We start from the raw sequence: 22,904 nt of genomic DNA on the forward strand, positions 1-22,904 counted from the left end.
AATTAGTGAGTGATTTAGTCCAGGGACAAATTAGCCATTGGGGGGCGTGGCCCAGGGGCACTTCAAAATTAGACCGGTACTGGGTTTGAGGCCCTTCATTGGCCGTTGATTTTGCTAAATTTAGGTCCAAAAGATGATAAAAACACAGGGACGGGTTAACCCTCATGAGGCTTAACCCGTCCCTGATTTAGTCTAATATAGTTACGTTCATTTTTTGTATTATTTTTTTCGTTGTTTGTTTATCGACAAGTGTATGCGTAAATGGATATACGTTATGGCTGTCACCACTGACACACAACTATGGATGCAAATTATTGATAATTGATAATTTGATATTAACCTTACCTTATCAATCGATTAACTGGATAGTTGTTAAGCGCCCCTTTTAGTTTTTAGGGGGCTTTGCACAGCTTTGTGTGTTTGTGCCACGGAATGTGATGATTTGATTGGCTGAGCACGGAATGTGATGCTGTATGACGATAGGAGTGCCCCTACTTTCACACAATTAAAACAAAATCTGAGAACCGAGTAATTATCTGAGTAATTTCCCTCAATAATGTCTAACATAAAATCTACATTTTCCTGGGATACAAATAGAATACAAAAGGCATATTATATTCCTTAATCAAATATTTATTTGACCATTTGGGAATGAAAAGTCTTGTCTGTCACAGTACATGCATAAACAGATACTCTGTGGCTACCAAGGTGGGAGGGGGACTTTGTTTTTTTAAACCGGCCCACATGTGCGTTCCTCGGCCGCAGACAGCATTACATTCATAGAAAACCACCCAATGATAGAACCGCAGAATTTTACTAAGTTTAATTGAATAATTTCTTAGCGGTGATTAATCGATTTTCGATTAATTGTTAACATCCCTACACACAACTACTGATGAAGACAAGTCGAAGACGATTACTAGATTTTGGATTGGTATGTTAATAGTCTGTCTATATGGACAGATGGCAGAACAGTGGATCTGACTTCTTGAATTCACAAAATGTGAAGAATATTTGACACACAGACTGACAAACAGATTGTCATGCAATTCCAACTAAGTGCTTGTCAGGGTGGGGGTCCCCAGTTAAAATATGATTATTTCGGGGGGTCGCAAGCCTGAAACGGTTGAGAACCACTGACCTACAAGCTCGGCACTGCCAAATACATATCCATTTGGGGGTCCTTGACATGAAAAGGTTTGAGAACCACTGGTATAAATCAGGCGTGTGTTTTCTCGATGACTCTCAGAGCAATGGTCTTGGTGGCGAGCAGGGCCTCGTTGCAGGCTGATTTGATGTGAGAGGGAGGCAGCAGGAAGCCATATCTGCCCTTGTCCTGCAGCTCAAACGTGAAGGAGTATTTGATGCCGAGGTTGTAGGCCCAGTCGTCAGAGCCTCCGGGAGCCAAATCTGAGGAGAGGAGAGAGAAGAGAAGAGAAGAGAAGAGAAGAGGAGAGGAGAGGAGAGGAGAAGAGAAGAGAAGAGAAGAGAAGAGAAGAGAAGAGAAGAGAAGAGAAGAGAAGAGAAGAGAAGAGAAGAGAAGAGAAGAGAAGAGAAGAGAAGAGAAGAGAAGAGAAGAGAAGAGAAGAGAAGAGAAGAGAAGAGAAGAGAAGAGAAGAGAAGAGAAGAGAAGAGAAGAGAAGAGAAGAGAAGAGAAGAGAAGAGAAGAGAAGAGAAGAGAAGAGAAGAGAAGAGAAGAGAAGAGAAGAGAAGAGAAGAGAAGAGAATATACCTCAGCATATTAATTAACACAGTTACAGCAGTAGCTAAATGGAAACTCATATCCTCCCAAGTTTTCCTCGAGTCGTGACATACTGTATCTTAGGGGGGGAACATTGACATTGTAATGCACCGTAATATGGCATAAATGTAAGGTGCTATGAAGTGACAATGTAATTCAGGGGTGCTGTGCCAGGGTGGATGTAAAACGACTTTTACAGGGGTGACCTGAGACAAAGATGTTTGAGAACCAGCGGTCTATACTCACATATGGTGCTAGCTCCAGCACCGTATTTGTAGGTCGTCCGGTAATATCTCCTGATTTTCTGGGCAGCTTCTTGGGTCATCGCAAGCTAAAAGAATAACAGAAAAGATATTACCCAAAAACATTTAAAGTAATTTGCGTAAAGCAATCCTAAATCTGCACTGTGTAAATTCAACTCGATGAGTGTAACCCAGAGATTAATAATAAAATGTAACCAAATGTTACTACAAGAGAATACAGATGTAACCACTTATTTTTGGACAAAATTGACATTTTCGGGCCAGGTAGGGTGTAAAATGTGTGCCAATTAGTAAGGCCAGGCAGGGTTTCGGGCCAGCCCATTTAGGGCCAGGTAGGGCCGGGCCTTCATTTTCGGGCCTGTTGAAAACTGCCGGCGTGGCAGGCACATGTAGAGTTTGAATGGACAGGTATCAGTCAAAAGGGAGACAACGAAGAGGAAGGACAGGTAGGGAAAGAACAACAAATGGAATGTCAGAACAGGTCAGCTCCGTATTTGCAAAGTCGACTAGGCTACGGCAAGTGCAACGGGCTAAGGTGGAGTCTGAAGAGGTTTCAGACTACGGTGAGTTTACAGACTACAGTTAATGAAACTAATGAAGGCTCTGTTCCATTCTGGTCAAGCAGAATCCGTGTTAATGATACTAACTCTATTCTATTCTGGTCAAACAGAGTCAGGTTGCTGCTATTGTGCATTTTGGCTCACTGGAAACACTGCTGCGCGTCTCAAAGTGTCCTTGAGTGGGTTCCAAGCGCACCCTGTACGGGTGTGTAACTCTCAGAGTTATGGGGGGTCCTTGAAATCAAAAGGTTTGAGAACCACTGTACACTTAATTAGTATGGCGAGTTAAAACGAACCCGTGGCTCCCGACAGGTTACAGGTTTAGGGTTGGGTTTTAGCCAGGGTGTCGGACTTGACATGATTGTAGGACTGTTAAGTACGTCGGACCAAACACATGCACCCATTGTAAACATAGCCCCATAGTACCAGGTCTTGGTGGTTGTCCGCCATGTCGTGGGTGCAGGAGTAGGGGAAGAGCAGCATCTGGGAGTAGGAGTGGATGGACAGGTACATCTGGACCGAGTCCTTGTGGCTGCGCAGGAAGTTGGCCACGGCCTCAGACTCTGGCTCCGACTCGGGGAAGTGACCGCAGTACGTCTCCAGACAGGGGTCGTGGGACGCCCCCTCCGCTACGCAGAGTGGTGGACACACACACACACACACACACAGTTAGAACTCAGGTTTTATTTCTTAACCACTTGGGACCACTTCCATCACTTTTCGACCTGTCTTCATGTAATTGGTCCTCACTAATGTCTCATAGGAGGGTTGTGGGCAGTTTAGAAACCCGTCTTCCAGTGACATCATTTTTTTTTGTAAAACAAGATAAAAAAATAAATAACATTTAGGTTTTTATCACCGTGAGATCGATGGCTTCCATTTTCGCATTGCAACTTTTTCAGGAAAAGAAAGCGTGCAATTTCTAATAGCTTGGATTCCCCATCGATGATGTCACTGGTGGACGGGTTTGTGGACACTACCCACAGCGTAGAAAAACATTATGGTATTTAATCATAATTACAAATGACCAAATTATGACAAATTATATGAAATATGTTGAAAAGTGGCAAAGTCGTCCTTTTTTATATCACTCTACATTTAGAAAATAGCAGATATACAAGCTCTCAACGTGACACATTGAGAGCTTGTAGATCCGCTATTCTCCATATTCAGTATACTGTATACACTTTGAATAGCCAATCTATAAACTCACAATATGATGCTTTTCAATTTCAACGCATTGTGAGCTTGCAGATCTGCTACATTCAAAGGATTTTTATACATTTGACCAATAATGCCAATAATGTTGTGCCTTTACCCAAGTAAACTTTGGATACCGAATTTCTACATAAAAAATAATCAATTTTCTACTGACTGTCACCAAATTGTTGTCTCAGGAATGAGACCAAAAAATACAATAATAAAAAATAATCTCCATGAATTCAAGGCTCCATGGGGTATGTAATCCATAGAAAATAAGTATTTTTTGGGGGGAACTACTCCTAAGAGGACTTACTGCACCAGTTAGCATCAAAGTTCCTGTTGAGGTCCACTCCGATGCAGGCACTGTCTCTGCTTTGAGATCGATTCTTCCTCCACATTCGTTTCTGGGAACAAAAACGAAACAAAAATAAACGCTCTCATACACTATTAATTATGAACTCTGAAAGCGTACAACTGTAACCATCACTGGTCCATTTAGTTTTTTCAGTTGTTCACTCTCAGACTTAAAAACTATTGGAATTGTACAGTGAGTGAGACATGTGCTGAGCTACTTTCTGCCAAGAAATTCGTGCAGGTGATTGAGTGAGTGTGAGTGTTGGAGTTCGGAAGCGCTCGTTTTCAATAACGCAACGCCATGCTGCCTCCTGCATTAACTGCAGGTGGTATGCAGGGCCGTTGAGTGATTTACAACAAGCGCTTCCAAACACGCTCCATGCTGCTCCATGCTCATGATTTGCCACTCTTCCTGGTGGAGAAGTGACGCATGTGCATACAAAAAGCACATGTACAAGCTCACAGTGCATCGCTTTGTGCACAACTGCTTGTACATCTGCTATTTTTGAAAAATATCTAAAATGTTTGGGAGATGTGGGTCCGTGGCCAAATACATATCAATGTGGGGGTTCTTCAACACAGTATTTAATAATATTTAATAAAGTTCTTACTGTGGTCCACGTGTACTTGTATCCATCAGGATTCAACACAGGCAAGACATACACGTCCATGTTGTCCAGGATTTTAGTGATTTCCATGTTTTGGTTATAATATGCCAGCGACTGTGGGGGTAAGAAAAGGCTATTATGCACAACCGTTTTGTTTTCAACTTCCCTCACTGGTTAAAATAATATTTATTTATTTGAATAAGTTCCGGGTTGAGGTGTTAATACATGTATTAAAGTGCATTCTGCAGTGTATTAAAACTGATCTGAGATATATACTTACGTATTGCACAAACCATAGACAGAAAGCTGGAGAGATCCACTCCCTGGCATGGATACCACAGTCTATCCATATCGCTTTCTTGTTAGGTCTGTTATCTACAGACAGCTGACAACCACACACGAACGCACGCACACACACACGCACACGTTTACAAAGTATACACTTTTTGTACACTTGCAGAGTTCCATTTGGTTGCAATTATACAGTACTCTTTCTGAGTTAAATGAACGCTCAGGACTTTACTGTGTATTGTGTAACATCATCATCATGGCGTGCTGTACCTTCAGGGCGTAGAGTGGTCTCTTCTCATATGACGAGCCAATCAGAAGAACTTTGACCTTGTCAGGATGATCCTGTGTGGTCTTGTTGATCCAATGATAGATCTACAGAGAAGACAGCATGTACAGTGTATACACAGTATACAGTGAGTGAGTACACACCATGCTTCGCTGTTGTCAACAACTCTCTGAATACTCAGATAACACATTCATCTGGCCTGAAATCCATTCTAAAGTATACAAGGGGTGTAGTGCCTAAAGTCCTATACTTAATGGCACTACTGGTTGCCGACGGCCAGGTGGAAGTTCTTACGTGTGCCAGTACAAACTGATCTCCAAAACATGTCCGTTGAGTTTAACTTTGCTTTATTTTCTGCAGTCATGACATTTTCCTATAGAACATACAGATAAAATAATAAGAAAGAAACAGTAACAAACACAGGCGACCAGCCCTCCTGAACACAGTGGAAAACTGTTAAGGCCTATTCATAGTCTGGATTTTCGGTGATGAGGTGACCACCACTCCGGTGGTGAGCTGACCACCGGAGCTGAAATAACATTGAGCGGTGGTGAGTAAAAACAGAGAGAAGGGCTGGAGCGGTGGCGGTGGTTTGCTCTTCACCGCGGCTCGTGACGTCATGTTGTAGTTCGGTGGTCACCTCACCACCGAAAATCCAGACTATGTATGAGCCTTTAGCCTCTGCCGTCTGCCACTGGCAACACCTGTGCCTGATTAGCAGCCTGGTTAAATACCTGGGCTGGCCTTAACATTGACCAAGCTGCAGTGGCATTGTCAATCAGGAAACATTAGGTCGACTCCACGGCATGTCGTCAGGCCTAGGTGCCTGAACCGCTCAGCCGCAGCACAGGCCAGACTGGGGTATTTCTCATAGTAGGACTAAAAGGTGATATTATAAGCAGGATGAAACATAGCATAATAATAGGGCTGCCACAATTACAAATTTATGTTGACGATTTTGGCACACAAATAATTGCGATTGGGCGATGATGTAATATACAGGCCTAGAAACATACTGTACAGGCTGTGGTATTTCTAAAGGAGAGATAAGCAGCAGACTACAGGAGATAATTACGTCTTCCAGGCTGTGGTATTTCTCATAGTAGGACTGGCTGCTCCGTGGGTCTGTGGAGTCATTTCTGGTCTGCATCTCTATCAGCTCCTCTGTGTTGTCCAGTAGCAGCCTGGAAGATACACAACAGTAGTATTTACTATTTAGTGTGTATGTGAACAGCACAAATACTTTCTGGCCTTGACAACCCATGCATCCAAACAAAAAAGTCCTATCTGATTGCATTAAACAACATTAAACAATGTTAAACTCACTTTGCATGTTGCTTTGCCACTCGATGTGCCATTTACTTTAAGCATGCGCATACCCTCTATTGTAGATTGTGTACTCCACTGTACAGAATGTGTGTGCGTGCGTGCGTACGTACAGATCATACATACTGGTGTGTGATGCTGTGTCTGTGCAGAACATCCATGACACTGTGTGAACTGTTAGCAGGAACAAACAGGTGGACCTCACTGTCCACAGTGATGTAGTGAGGTGAGACAGGCTGCCACAGCACTGTCTGAATAGAGACAGAAACACAGTGATGTAGTGAGGTGAGACAGGCTGCCACAGCACTGTCTGAATGGAGACAGAAACACAGTGATGTAGTGAGGTGAGACAGGCTGCCACAGCACTGTCTGAATGGAGACAGAAACACAGTGATGTAGTGAGGTGAGACAGGCTGCCACAGCACTGTCTGAATGGAGACAGAAACACAGTGATGTAGTGAGGATCCAGAGAGACAGGCTGACTCTGAGAGTGTACACATGGAACAAAACGTTATAGGAGAAGGTGCGCTCTACTCAGGAGTCGCGGGGTCGCGGGGGCAACAGCCCCACCCCTCTCCAGAGCAACATTAATGACTTCCTCCTGGGGGATCGCGAGACGTTCCAAGGCCAGTGAGGCTATGTGTTTCCTCCAAATGCGCCTTGGTCTGCCCCGGGGTCTCCTCCCAGTGGGACGTGCCTCGAGGACCTCCCTAGGGACTCAGGGAGACGCCCGAGAGGCATCCTAACCAGATGCCCGAACTACCTAAGCTGGCTCCTTTCCAGGCAAAGAAGCAGCGACTCTACCCCGAGTCTCTCTCGCGTGAATGAACTTCTCACTCTATCTCTAAGGGCGATGCCAGCCACCCATCAAAGAAAACAAATTTCGGCCACTTGTATTTGCGACCTTATTCTTTCAGTCATGACCCACACTTCATGGCCATAGGTGAGAGTAGAAACGAAGATTGCTCAGTAGACAGAGAGCTTTGCCTTCTGGCTCAACTCTCTTTTCGTCACAACAGTGCTGTACAGCGCCTGCAATGCCCTGTCGCACCAATTCTCCGGCTGATCTCCTCCTCCGTCCTCCCCTCACTCATGAACAAGACCCTGAGTAGGCTATAGTTTCTGATGAGTTTCTTTATTAATGAGCAGAGCAGCAGTCTACCTAGAGAAACTGACGCGTTTCAAACTCAGTTTGATATTCCCTTTTCCCTCAGAGTTACAAGGGTCTTTGGGCCCTAGTCTGAAGGCTCATACATACTCCAGTTTTTGGTGATAAGAGTTGATGCCATCATACTCGCGGTGATGTCCTTAAGGATTGACCCCGCCTCCCTGTGGTTTACCCAACTTCTAGACCAATCAGTGAACGGGGTGATAGCTCCAGAGTGAAAAGACTTGTCTGATAGTAAAAACAGAGAGATGGGTCTGTGTCCGCGGCGATAGCTGATCATCACAGCGACTGACGTAATGGTGTAGTTTTCCAACCCTTTAAAAACTACACCGCGGTGATAAGCGATCACCAACAACTGGAGTATGTATGAGCCTTAAGGGTCCACTTGGTTCCATTTGTAAAGATTGTACAGCATATCAAAGACAAATAAAGTTGGTTTGTTTGGAGTGTAATCACATTCATCTCCCAAAACATATACTATAAAAAAAGTTAAAAAAAAGAAAGGAATTAAATAAATATATAAATACAGTACCTCATATAGAGTGGATACATTCTTCAGTATGTCCACTTGTTCTGAGGTTTGGGGTGTGATGGACAGCACTTGGTCACTGAATGACAGACAAATGACAAAGAGTGAAATTATCAATATAAGTTGTCTAGAAGAATTATTATGATTGTTTAGGTGTTATTCGTGTGCCTATATGAGACATACAGTATATTCTGGGAAACAAGAGGCTGTCAGCAATCAATATTGCCTCCAAGCACACAACAGTAGTCACAACTGTGTGTGTGTGTGTGTGTGTGTGTGTGTGTGTGTGTGTGTGTGTGTGTGTGCGTGTGTGTGTGAAAAAATTGCCAATCTACAAGCTCACAACGTGAGGTGCTGGCGTTTATGTTTGGGAACCTTTGAGCTACAGGAGCCTATGATCTCATCTCATGTATTTTATATACACGCAGGTGTAACTTACAGCGACAGTGAAATATAAAAGCACGTTACTTACTGCAAGCGTAATATAAAAGCATGTGTAACTTACTGTAACAGAGAGCACTCTACGGTCAGCAGCAGTTTGTCCAGGTTCACCATAACAAACAGGATCAGAACAGACTTCATCATGGCCATAGTCTTTGTAGAACTCGTGTCAGATGTCCCTCGGGACAGGAGAGGAGATATTGATTCAATCTGTTTGTTTTGAAGTTAAACTTTACCCTTTTGAAGTGGTGGTGGTGGGGGGGGGGGGGGGGGGGGCAGTGGTGGAAGACTCAGGCTTTGATGTTTTTTTGTTGTAAAAATTGCGATAACTGCTGGGTAGCAGAACCTATAGTTTAGTAATTAAAAATATATAATGATTACTATTAAAGGGATTGGGACATTTAAAAAAAAGGTTTTCATATTTTGTCTTAATTTTTTTAGGTTTTCTGAGCTCAGAACAGAACTTTTAACATTCATTAGATTTTCTGGCTCAAACAAGTGCTCTGGTTTTCTGTGATGTCACAGCCTGCAAATCTCATATATGACAATGGGATTTGCCAGCAGATGTCACTGTTTTGACTGTTTTCATTGCAACTCAAAAGGCTTCACAGACACAGAAAAATTCCCAGACCACAGAAAAAGATAATGCATCCATTTTAAAATAAATGGTGTAAAATGTCACATCTGTCCTGTGTCATCCTGTCACATCCGTGTGAAGTGAGCGGTGGATTTGGGGTCAAGCACAGTTGTATTTTGTTTTATGTTCATTATTAACAAAAAAATTAACTTTTGTTATACTAGTGTGAGTGTGCGGGGGGGGGGGGGGGGGGGGGGCTTGTGTGTGTGTGTCTGACTGTCTGTGGTGCCTTGGAGTCAAGCAGGTGTTGGTAAGCACTTGACCCCTCCTGTGACCCCAATAAGCATGCTGCAGGGGTCAATAGTTTGTGGTACAAACAGACTTTCAATGCTACAAACACAGACAGACAGTGTGGCTCCGCTCAAAAGAGTTCAAACACAACTTAGATGGAACTCACACAATTTAATTCCGTCAAATGTTGCACACGTAACAATATCACTCGCAGAAAAGTGTTTCTATCGTAAGAAAAATAAATTAAAATAAATAGAGTTGGGGGGGGGGGGGGGGATATCTAATTAAAAAAAAACACTAAAAAATAATTTCCAAACCATCTACAAATATTATTTAGTATGGCATTTGTTACTGTTTCTTGTCTATTAAAATGTCACAGCAGGTGAAGCTAAGACAAATTTACATAAAGCACCCAAATATTAAAATGTTTTAAGATTCATCCACACACCACACACACACACACACACACACACACACACACACACACACACACACACACACACACACAGAGAGAGTCAGGTGTGTCATGTGAAGTTATGGTCATGTGTTCCAGGTGTAGTTAGTCATTCATGGTCATGTGCTCCAGGTGTAGTTGTAGTCTTTCATGGTCAGGTGTTACAGGTGTAGTTGTAGTCTTTCATGGTCAAGTGTTCCAGGTGTAGTTGTAGTAATTTATGGTCATGTGTTCCAGGTGTAGTTGCAGTCTTTCATGGTCATGTGTTCCAGTTGTAGTCATTCATGGTCATGTGTTCCAGGTGTAGTCTTTCATGGTCATGTGTTCCAGGTGTAGTTGTAGTCATTCACGGTCAGGTGTTCCAGGTGTAGTTGTAGTCTTTCATGGTCAGGTGTTCCAGGTGTAGTTGTAGTCATTCATGGTCAGGTGTTACAGGTGTAGTTGTAGTCTTTCATGGTCAAGTGTTCCAGGTGTAGTTGTAGTAATTTATGGTCATGTGTTCCAGGTGTAGTTGCAGTCTTTCATGGTCATGTGTTCCAGTTGTAGTCATTCATGGTCATGTGTTCCAGGTGTAGTCTTTCATGGTCATGTGTTCCAGGTGTAGTTGTAGTCATTCACGGTCAGGTGTTCCAGGTGTAGTTGTAGTCTTTCATGGTCAGGTGTTCCAGGTGTAGTTGTAGTCATTCATGGTCAGGTGTCTCAGAGCATTCTTCCCCAGGCTGGACGGCTGCTGCAGCTGTTTGATGGAGTCTGGATGGAGACCACACCCACACACATCTACTGACCTACTGTCACACTGGAGACAGACACACAGACACACACACACACACCATTTATTTATGTCCATACAAGGACACAAATATTATAGGTGCATTAAAGATACATCTGCAACGTCATGGCATGTGTTTTCATGTCACTCAGTACTCTATGGGTATAAGTAACAGCGTCCCCGTCAATATATGACGGCTGCCAATTATAGCAGAGACACCACAACACTTTGCCAGCCTTTTTGGGCATCCCAAGTTGTTGGAACCCTCTAACAACCAGTCTGTGCGTATGCCCTAGGCTGCCAAATATAAAGACAAATAGTCTGCAGTCTCTGCACCTATAGCCCAGCTCTGAGATGTTATGTAGAAGTGTGCGCGCGCGCGCACACGCACACACACACACACACACACACACACACACACACACACACACACACACACACACACACACACACACACACACACACAATCTGTTGTTGGGCTGGGTTCTTCTGGATCAGAGTGCAGTAGCAGAGAACTTTGGCATCTAATTTAACCAGCACACTGAACAAATGACCACCGAGGACGAAGCAGAAGATATCCTGAGCGGTCTTTAAGTCTGCATCAATGTCGTGTGGATGGACAGAAGAGCTGAAGGCTGTGTGCCTCTCGCCTCTGCTATCTGAAGAGTTAGTTAGCAGAGATAATAAGAGGGACGCAAAGCCTATACCAGCTGGCTTCACAGGGCCCTCTCCTGGTCCAGAATGGGTACTGCGGCATGCTACATGGACACGTCCCAACTCTGTGGGAGCCCGGAATCGAACTGGAAACCTCACGGTTCCCATCCGGCCACTCTACCCCTGAGCCACTGCTGCTACCGTGTGGGGTAAAGCATAGAGCTCTCGCCTTACGTATAGCCTCTCATTTCGGGCATCGGTTGGCTGGGGTTCATTAGGTTACCGAGAGGGACTGTGACTGTGACGGGTCGTCACATCCCATTTAAGGAGATGGCATGATCTGCTTCTCTGGTTACCATGGTGATGGATAAAGAAAATGTGTTTGTATGGTTTATGTACCAATTCAAAACAGTTCTGTTCGGATGTTTCAGTGCCTCAGGACACCGTGTCAAAGAACTTAATTCCTGGTGGTTCTAGTTCTTTTTCTGTGTTGGATTTAAAGAAAAATTTAATCTCACGACTGATTTGTAAAACGGTGTAAAAGGACACCCGCCACACATGTCAAATGTTTTAGTAACATTGTTCCTGCTGTTCTACCAACCAGGTGAATAAATCACAGATTGAGGCTTCTTAACCCTTGCTTTTATATGATTATCTCAGACTATTAAGATTTTATGGAAGATACTTCTGAACATTATAACCAAAAATAGCCTATTCCACAAGCTCTCAATGCGTCACACAGATGTGGAATAGGCTTCCTTAGAAGACATGCTGATTTCTATGGAATCCAAATAAAACATGCTGGTTTCTATGGAATCAAAATGATGGTGTGTGTGTGTGTGTGTGTGTGTGTGTGTGTGTGTGTGTGTGTGTGTATGCGTGTATAACTGCAGTGTGTGTTGTTCACCTGCTGAGTGTGTGTGTGTGTGTATATGCGTGTATAACTGCAGTATGTGTTGTTCACCTGCTGAGTGTGTGTGTTCATGACAGCGGTGGGCACGTGTGTGTAGAGAGATGCTGAGAAGTCTCCTCTCTGTGCAGATGTCACCAGACGAGTGATGACATGAAGTGTAGATGGAAGGATGGTACCTGAGCACATGGAAGGAAGGAGAGAGAGACACCTGAACACATGGAAGAACATCATATGAGTGAGAGAGAGAGAGAGAGAGAGAGAGAGAGAGGGATTCAAACATCTGGGACTTTACCATGAGTTGTTTTTTATGTGTAAGCTCAGCCGTCGGGACACGGTCACAAACTCAAAGGAACAGTTCCGTGAACTTAGGAAGTGAATAGAAACACCTACTTATTTCCCTGGCCTTGACGACCTTGCAGGCTTATGCAAAGGTTAAAATGTAATGTAGGTAGCATGTTATATAGACAGATGCCAGGTTCATTTGTTGACCAGGCATCCTATACTTTTTATAAAGATTTCTTTTTTTAACTGTGTTCAGGCAAACCATAGTCCTAGAGAGACCTCTCAGTGCCTGCAGTCCCCCAAGAACACACAAGGCAGAGAGAGCCTTCTGTTGGCTCTGGCATGAGAGAAAGGACATGTGGGCAGGGGGTTGTCATGGAAACAGGTGGGACGGGTTCTCTTCTGATAGGGGCTTATGTCAACAATAGTGTACCTGTGATCTCCAGACTGCACACATCCTGGTAGGTAGAACGCACCTGGGTCTTCACATTGACACTACGAGCCTAAAGGATAGACAGAGAGACAGAGCGACATTCAGACTCACTATAACAGGTACAATGTGTCGTGTATGGGTGAGCTTGCAGCTCTCCTACCAGCCACATCTGCTGGCTTTGAGATGTGCTGAGCAGCAGGGCTTTCACTGCAAACCACAAGTAGATTCAGCTCCCCATTCAACACTGATGGTTTTCAACCCCAAAGGCTATAAAAATGGAACCCAGTGCTTCCCTGCTTGGCAGTCAGCATTAAGGGTTGGAATGGGGGGGTGAGCCCCGCGACATACTAGCGTCATGTCCAGGGGGTACTCACACTACAGAATCAGGTTCCTGCCATATGGGCCAAATGGCTCGTCAAGTAATCAAAAATATTTGTAGGCGGTTTAGTGTGTGTGTGTGTGTGTGTGTGAGGGCCCAGTACCTTCAGTGTGTGCATGGTGGCCCCTCGGAAGGCGCTGGGGGCCAGCAGGGTGGGGGGGAGGCCAGCCTGGGAGCCGGCCACCGCCACCAGGCTCTTGCAGTTGATGAGGAAGTTGATGAGGGTGAAGGTGTGGGCTCCCTCCACCTGCACCACGGACTCAGGCTTGTGGTCCACGCACACCGAGTTGTGCTCTTTACGACTGGAGACGAGGACGGCACAGTCAAGGACTTAAACACTTTACACCAGTTTTCTGGACAAACTTGTTTCTATAATAACAGTGGTTCTCAAACTACTTATTTATTATGTCAAGGAGCCCAAAAAAATTATGTAATTGGCCGCCAAATCCCATCTGAAAATATGTTGTTCCAGGGACCATCGAAGAAGCAAAGATTTGCAACCGTTTTCACTAATCTTTCAAAAAATAGCAGATCTACAAGCTTGTAGCACTGCACTCTGTGCCGTGCTATGAGCTTGTATATCTGCTATTTTTCAACAGCTAAAGTTTTAAATAATGGTTAAAAGTTAATAGTGACAGTGGCATAGATGCGTTCCATGTCTCAATGGGTTAACAAGTCACATCACGAGAGATTACGGAGGACACAACTTGGCTGCCGTGACAAATAAAAACGTGAGGGCGGTCGAACTGTGGACTGGCGACAGGGTGTGGTGAAGGATACAGCTGAATGTGGATGTTGTCTGGTTTCTTTATCTTGTCCTGGATGCCCATCTCCTCCAGCCAGGTGAAACCGCTCTCGTCATCTTCATCGGCACCGTCCTCTTCCTCGTCGGCGGCGCAGCCTTCCACCCCTTTTGACTTAGAGAGCCTGGGAATAAAACGAGAAACAAATACAAATAACACCTATAAATATAAACCTTCCTACAGTGTTTTAACCTCAATTTGATTGAAGGTTAACCCTGGATTCTAGGTTAGTATGATGTCTACAAAAGGTGCACATGTACACTGGAGAGTAAGTTAGAGGAGGAGGATGAAATGAAATGTGTCTTACTCTGCGTCATCGTCCTCTGCACGTTGTGTCGAGGATCCCTGCTGCCCCTTGCTCCTTCTCTTCTCCTCCACTAGGGGCAGACTGAACTCGATGCCTGAACAAGGTAGACACACAACTAGGGAGTCAACTAAAAGATGTGAACCCGGTCGGCCGATCATATACCGGAAACAGATCGATACAGCCTCTAGTCTGACGTGTGTACTTCTGTGTCAGTGACTGGGTGCTTTCTGCATCAGGAGTATAGAAGGGCAAGGGGTATAGAAGACCCATTGACATCTCAAGTTGTCCTTCAAGTCAGAGAGCTATTTGAGTATTTGCTTTTTGCTGTAATTATTCTACATTTAGTTTAGGAAATTGTCGTTCACTGCACTTTGTCCCCAAAATGTAAGCCAGCTAGATGTGCTGTAGGTATTTACAGTCTGGCCAACACCAACTGAGTGGTACTGGGTCACTGTGGGTCAACAAGCTGACAGCCCAGACGTAACATTGACCACCAACCATAGGTCATGTTTTGCACGACAGTCAGCCAGTCCTGACTCCTGATACAAGTATCCTCGAAATGCACAAAGCACTATGAATGAACGCACGTTCTGCTAGCCTGTCAAACCCACACTTTCTGAGTCCCTGGGAGAACCAAAAACAACACAAGTCAAATATATCTCTTCTATTTGACACTCATAATGCTCTCCCGGGGACATGACTGGGCTTGCTAAAAAAGTTTAAATCTATTGGTTTGGGTGAGAGATTATGCAATGAATAAATCAACTGTTTTAGGCTAGGTCTACGTACACAGACATTTTTAATGTTTTCCTCCACCTGTCGTCGCTTGACTGTCAATTTAACTGAGAGCCCAGCCAGAAACGCACTCTGTGCTCTTTAGATAACTCAATAAAAGTATATAGTGTGCACAAGACTGCTTTTTAGATAACTCAATAAAAGTATATCATTTGCACAAGACTAGTGCACATTGACATCTTCTTTTACCGGAACTGATTATTTGACAAAGGTTGCAATAATTTCAAAGTTAGTGTAAATCAATTTGATATTCTCGTCTCCCTGGCTCTGACTTCAAACATGCATTCCTTGGCTTTAGTATACTATAGTCTGGAGTTTTTCCTAGAGCGTGACGAATCATTGCTCCCTTGCTTGTGGATGAAAAATAAAATACCCATCATGTATGTGTGGACAGGGCCTCAATGTCTGACTTGTATCAGCGATCGTTTCACTTTCATCCAGAAGAACGTATTAAAACGCTAACTCTCAGCATCAATTAAGAATGAACATACTACACTTTATACTATGGCGAGACATACCGTCAGATTTCATGGCCTCCCTGAGCCCCCTGGTGGTGGGAGAAATCAGTGCAGTAATGCTGCTGGATCCGATACCTGCTGCCTTGAACAACACTGTAAACTAACAGAGTGGGAGAGAAGAAAATTAGACCATCTGCGCACACACACACACACGCGCGCACGCACTCACACACACACGGACACACTTACCTGATATGAACAGAGGTAGAAGTATGGACACATTCTAGACTTCAACAGACTGTAGAGAGAAGACAGACTGACTGACCTGCAGACAGAGAGAGAGAGAGAGAGAGAGAGAGAGAGAGAGAGAGAGAGAGAGAGAGACAGGAGAAGGATGTCAAAGGAAATACAAGCACCTTAAGGAATACAAAGCATTGTGTGTACACTGTTTATACCCTACACTGCTTACAGCAAATGACCTCGGTACATAGACATTCTGTTATATAAATAGAGCAACTAAATTTCATTCAATTACATTTGAATAAATTGCTGCTACTTTATACTATAAGTGAATGTTATGCAAAAACACTGAAATACTTTCAAAAGTATAAAGCTAGTCTCCTAAATAGATGTATAACAGAAAATGCTCAATCTTTTTCCCAAAGTGTTAATGTAACACAGCTCTGTTCTTTATTTAATTCCTATTTATATTCAATATTTATTTGTACATACATTGTTTTATCTTGATTGTCTTGTTCCACATTTGCTTTGGCAATGTAAACGTACGTTTTCTCATGCCAATAAAGCTCCTTTGAATTGAATTGAGAGAGATAGTATACATATTTGGTTGTCCACTGTAATGGACACGAATCTCCAGGCAAAGGTGAACTTTGTTTTTTTTGTCCCCCCACTGGAAATTATATTTGTAAGGTTACATTTTTTTTTACATAGCGCTTTTATCGCTTTACATAGATTGTACATTCAGCCACCCATTCGCACACATACATTCAGAGGAAACACATTAAACTCACAAACATTGCAGCTGTATGGAAAGCTTGGATAATCCTCTTTGTATCTGTCACGTTTTTGTTTCATAAACAGCCACCGTAGACATGTTAACTTATTACCTACTTTCTGTCAATATTCTGTGCAGGTGTTCGAGTTTGAAAGTTCTCATTTTCTATAACGCAACGTCCTGCTGCCTTCTACAATTATGTGAAGTTTTGAAACAGGTGGTATGCACTATGCAGGCCATTGAGTGATATCCAACGAGTGCTTCCAAACAGATTGTAACCCTAACCCTACCTAGACCTAGAATGCCTGTGATCATTTAATTATACTTCGTAGATTTTCATGTATCATAGGCATAGATAGCTTGCACCGTTTCCTTGTAGATATGAAAATGTGCGGCATGAATGTGATAAATGCTCCGTTTGTACTCACCCATTAAATAATTCCAAAGACGTGGAGTGAAATATGGTCCTCTAGTTTTATATCCATGTGAAAGTTCTGGCACAAAACGCGTCCATACAAAACACAAAAGTTTGCAGTCACACAATTGGCAGGTGGTGTGATTAATTACCCAGCACCTATCGCAAAGCACCTGCCAATTGTGTGACCGCAAACTTTTGTGTTTCCCTGGTCAATTGGTGATGACGTCTGCGGTAAACAGGACGTATTTGTAAAATCAGTTCAGCGATCTTTCCGGCCCCCCCTCGCCGGAGAGAAAGGCGTCCGTGTGCATCTCTTGAAAAAGTGGAGATAATTCACTAAATACGCGTTTTGTGCCAGAACTTTCAAATGGATATAAAACTAGGACCATTTTTCACACCACGTCTTTGGAATTATTTAATGGGTGAGTACAAACGGAGCATTTATCACATTTATGCCGCACATTCACAAGTTCTACAAGAAATCATGGATGTGATCTATGGCTCATGTACGTGAAATACTGTACATACTGTATGTAACAACAAGAGGGCTAACATCTACCCAAGATTTCCGTACAGCTGTAATGTTGGTGAGTTTAACCATGTTTATTTGCAACTCTAGATGCCAGATAGCATTTTAGCATCCAAGTTCTTTGCGGCTACCTGTTGGCAATGACTTGCTACCTACAACCATTTACTAGCCGTGTGTCATTTCCTGGCACCGTGGGGAAAAAGTACAGGTCTCACCATTCACTCATCAGACTCTGATGCAGCGCTGCGTCCTGTGCCCAGGGGGTGCTCTTCCCGGCAAAGCTCCTCTCCGCGTTGATCCTGGGGAACAGCGAGAGCCAGGGCAGGGACGGGTGCTGCCAGTACACCAGGCTCTGCTGGAAGGCACAGCGCAGCTCCGAACATGACCTGGGGTCCTGGGACACAGAGAGAGACAGTGTGAGGGTGTGTGTGTGTGACCTGGGGTCCTGGGACACAGAGAGAGACAGTGTGAGGGTGTGTGTGTGAATATGATGATGATTTGAACAATTCCGGTTCCTTAATGATTCCCCCTTAATGGTCCGATTCCTTAACGGTTCACTTTAACGATTCGTATAGCAGGTTCCAAATTATCCCTAACAGGACTGTAACTCTGAGGCCCCTTTTCCACCTTTGGTTCTAGTACTGGTTCCGTTCTAGAACATTGGTGCTTTCACGGAGCGGCCATTTTCTGGTTTTCTGAACCAATACATTGTCAGTGGAAACACTCTGAACTGGTTCAATATTAGGCGGGGGGGAAAAAAGAACTGAACCGGTTCAACCCCGGTGGAAAATGGACCCATAAGGGTCCATTTGGTCCCATTTGTATACTGTCAGAGTGAAATTAAAACATTTGAGAACTCCCCGGTATCATAATTGCATAGCAGACATCACGTCCACATAACCAGCTCTGACAGTGTGATAAAAATTGGATCTTCAATCTCGGAACCGGGTCTGAAAAAGAACCGGTTCCGGGTCGCAACTCTAATCAGTACCTGTATGCTGCGGGGCAGGGCGGTGTTAACAGTACCTGTATGCTGCGGGGCAGGGTGGTGTACTGGGCTCTGCACTGCTGCGTCAGACCTGCAGCCTCCTCCTGGGCTTTGGGCTGCTCTGCCCAGGAGAACGGGAGCTGGGAGGTGAACAGGACCCTCGTCTTCAGACTCCAGTCGGCCGGGTACTCGTCGCAGACGAGGGGCGCTATGGGGGCCGGGTCGCTGACCCGGGCGGGACTCTATAGGGAGAGAGAGATACACAATGAAGCCGGGTAAACAACAGGGCTACATTAGTTACTGGACAGACACCGATGAGACACGGAGAGAGATTGGTCTTTCTTTAGCGACCACGTACCGTACCTGGTACGTGGTCGTACAAGTTACCCTGTGGAATGCAATGCCCCGATGCTCTCAGAGAAGTCCTCACCCTCCAAACCTTCAAAACTGCTCTCAAACCTCTTCAACACGTCGGGCAAGACCTACTACAGTACACTGTAGTGCAAGTACCGCTCAAGGAAAAGGCACTTTAAGAATTTGTTTACATTCTCCGTGAATGAACCAAGTGTTATGGTATCCGGGGGAAATACATCTGACCGATGTTCCAAACTTCCAGCCCGACACTTCCGCCGATACACTCTCTACCTTATGTTGTGACCAGGCTTTTCTCTTCGCAGATGAGTAAAGCCCACCACACACCGTCTGCGGCGCGGCGCGTTGCTGCGCGGCGCCGCCTGGAAAATAGAACTGTGTTCTATCGGCGCGCCGGGCGGCGCGGCGCGGCTCCGGGCGGCGCGGCGCGGCTCCGCGCGGCGGACGGAGCCGGTGTGCGTTAGGTTCATTGAAAATAATGGAGGCGGCTGTGCGCGCCGCGCGGGGGACGCAGCCGGTGTGTGTCGGGCTTAAGGCTGGGACCGAGGCTATACCTCTTCAATATGATGTTCCCCAGCTAACTCCACACCGCCCCTTTATCATCATTACAATAAACCCACCTGCAGCAGTGGAGCCTTCATCTCTTCTTCATCTTCATCAAACAGGGAGTCATCTTCAGAGAAGGACTTTAGAGGCTTCTAAAGCAGGAGGGACAAACGGTAAAGATGTTAATGGTTAATTAAATGTAAAAGTACACTCGTACACAACAGTGATATTAAACCTGACTCTAGCTCTGGAACAGGAATGAAACGGTTACGACAGGAACGCTCAACTCTGTGGTGTTTTTATAAATAAACACTTTAGTCTGTAACAAGTAGGGGATGCAGATACAGTGGCCATTGTGAGTACCATTACAGTGATGTAACTCTATACGTATAGTTTTAAAGTGCTTTGAGACACTTTCACACGTGTCGTTTTATAGTGCCAAATCATCTCGTTGTGAGTTGGCACTTTTCTAGTCTCACGTGGCCAGGCGGTTGCCTGTTGCAATTTTAAAATGCTTCCAGTCTGGAGCACAGAAGCTCTGATCATGAGTAAAATATAAATCAGAAGTGAAGCCTCCTCCCCTCCTCACGCAAATGTATCCTAATATGAATCAAAATCATCTAAACACATATAGCTTGCTGCTTAGCAGACATGGAAATAAAAAATAAGCTCTAAAGGTATTTTTTTAATATATATATATTTTGTAAACGGAAATGACAAAAAGATTATTCCGATTTTGAAAGGTGTAGTTCCAGACTCTATATATAGCATTCGGAGATTGTGGAATTGTTATCTGGCTATGCGAGACTAGCACTTTACTCACATTGAATTGAAATCGAGTAGACGAGTCGAGTGTCCTGCATCTCTGACTCTTATAAAAATCATTCTAAAGAGGGACACATTAAACTCACTATCTATTGGACACACACAATATTTTACCCCGATAATGTGGGTTAAGAACTTAGGTTTAAGGACCATAGGTTTAACTTTATAACTGGTAAGAAAATAGTGACAGTAAATAATAGTAATTGAACTTTTCTTGGTTTTAGGGACCACCTGACCTGGTACCCCCTCAAGGACCCCACACATAATTATGACGGTGGAGAGATACATACATGACGATCTATATTGACGATTCATTCTCTTACTGTTAAACTTCTATCTAGTTCTCAACCTTTTCAGGCAGAGTGAGTGACCCCCCACAATTATCACAATTACCTGGCCCTGACAAGCACCCCTTCAATGTAGGAGTTGAGGTATTGCATTTTGTTCGATTCTGTTCCACAGGTACATATTATGAAATAGGCGATTTACAATCTCACACCTTGTGTTGTGATGCATTGTGTGAGCTTGTAGATGTAGCTATTTTACTTTCTTATATTGACAATTTGTTATAGCCTGCCCTGGTATAGCTCTCGTCCATAGCTCTAATGCCCAAGGCATTAGTGGCATTAGAGCTATGGGCCAGAGCTAAGCCTAGTATAGTTTGATTACGATGCAGCAGTGGTCAACTTAAAAGTCTTAAATTGTCACTTTACTGTCATCTGGGGACTGATTGATTGGTTGATTGAAAAATGTATTCACAGTATGTAGAATAATGGGTCTGGGTTCCCCCCAGGCGGTCCTGACCCCCAAGTCCTGACCGACCTGAAAAACACCACCACCTGGCACATCCGAGTTAAAATAACAGTGAAATTATAACAGCCGTTCCTCATTTGGAGACCCCAGTTTCATTAGCACATTTATGATTGTTAATAACTGTATGGATGTGATGTGTGTGACAGTGTACGACACCTTGTTGTGTGTCGTCTCTGCATCCATCAGAGTAAAGTCCAGACGCTGTCTGCTCTCCGTCTTTGTTGACATATCCTCCTCTGGTTCCTCCGTGGATCTCCTGGTCTCCACCGCGGCAGCCATCATTACGTCCTCAGACTCGTCCTTAAAAGCCACCAGTCTCCTCTTCGCGCTGTTCAGCGTGTTCTCAATGTCAGCGAACGGGTTTCGGCGTTTCACTCCCCCGCCGCCGCCGCCACCGGATCGCCCCGCGGCGACGAGCAGCGGCCCCGGGGAGAAGGGCCGCATGCAGCCCGGGGACGAGGCTCCCTGCGCGGGGCTACTGGCTTCACTCCGGCCCCTTTTCCTCCTCATCCGCATGATGTCCGCTGGTCGCTTGAAGCTGGGAGAGTATCCTTCCTGTTTTCCGTCCGACATTCTGGACAGATCTGGTGACACGATCAGCTCCAAACAAACAGTCAGCAACGACAGCACGGTGGCTTTTCTTATCTTATTAGTTGATGTTGTGGTGGTGCTGCTGCTGTGCGCGGTGCTGCTGTTGTGTTTTTTTGTTCACTCTTCCGCACTTTCCAAAGTTGGCGCGCTGCGTGGTGATTACTCTATGATGACGACAGAGAGAGTACCGCTGGGAGGAGCCACATGCAGTCAACAGGATCTGCTCAGTGCTCACATCCGGCCTAGAGCCCGCCCGCCCGGCGTGTGTGTGTGTGTGTGTGTGTGTGTGTGTGTGTGTGTGTGTGTGTGTGTGTGTGTGTGTGTGTGTGTGTGTGTGTGTGTGTGTGTGTGCACACAGATAGACTGCATAAACAGTAGTAGGCTATACATAAACAGTGACTTATTGAATTTAATTGAATTTAATTGAATTTAATTGAATTGACTTAACTTCATTCATTTCTAGTCACACCATTTTAGTTGGTTTTTAGTTTGAATTCCAAATCCAAACGACTCAAACACCCTTGATTTGAAAAATAGGAAATGCAGTAATGCAACTAAATACACACTGTATACATAAACAGTTAATATGCCTCTCTCTCTCTCTCTCTCTCTCTCTCTCTCTCTCTCTCTCTCTCTCTCTCTCTGTGTGTGTGTGTCAGCATGATTAATAGGACACTATGCTAATTTCAGGTCCCCGTTAATTTATCTCCATTCATCATTACCGAGGCTCATCAATCATGTGTTGTGTTGGGGAATCAATTCCTGTTGTCTGTCCAGTCTATAAGTGAGAGCACTGCAGCTGTTAGTGGCATCAAAACATGCGTTCCAAGGCTTGTAATTGATGTCTAATAATGACCTTATGGACATGAGGCTTGCCCCCCCCCCCCCCCCCCCCCAACTGAGTTAAACCATCAATTAGAGA

At 44.4% G+C, this 22,904-nt stretch overlaps 1 protein-coding gene across 1 annotated transcript; it reads right to left on the minus strand.

Moving 5' to 3' along the window:
* Positions 1-704: 704 nt before the first annotated feature.
* LOC308311608 (protein downstream neighbor of son homolog) lies at positions 705-22,091 on the minus strand. Its single transcript, XM_080758357.1, has 22 exons — positions 21,548-22,091; positions 19,828-19,905; positions 18,874-19,077; positions 18,063-18,241; positions 16,135-16,210; positions 15,946-16,045; positions 14,633-14,726; positions 14,303-14,449; positions 13,626-13,824; positions 13,144-13,213; positions 12,480-12,604; positions 8,835-8,923; positions 8,333-8,408; positions 6,759-6,883; positions 6,382-6,490; positions 5,291-5,392; positions 5,010-5,114; positions 4,733-4,843; positions 4,081-4,171; positions 2,991-3,193; positions 1,988-2,072; positions 705-1,410 (listed from the first exon to the last, which is right to left on the minus strand). The coding sequence occupies exons 1-22, from the start codon at positions 21,962-21,964 to the stop codon at positions 1,220-1,222; spliced, it is 2,976 nt and encodes a 991-aa protein (XP_080614483.1). The 5' UTR covers positions 21,965-22,091; the 3' UTR covers positions 705-1,219.
* Positions 22,092-22,904: the final 813 nt, after the last annotated feature.

The sequence above is a fragment of the Protomyctophum bolini genome (assembly GCF_963924005.1).
Source record: "Protomyctophum bolini genome assembly, chromosome: 24".
In the NCBI taxonomy this organism is placed as follows: domain Eukaryota; kingdom Metazoa; phylum Chordata; class Actinopteri; order Myctophiformes; family Myctophidae; genus Protomyctophum; species Protomyctophum bolini.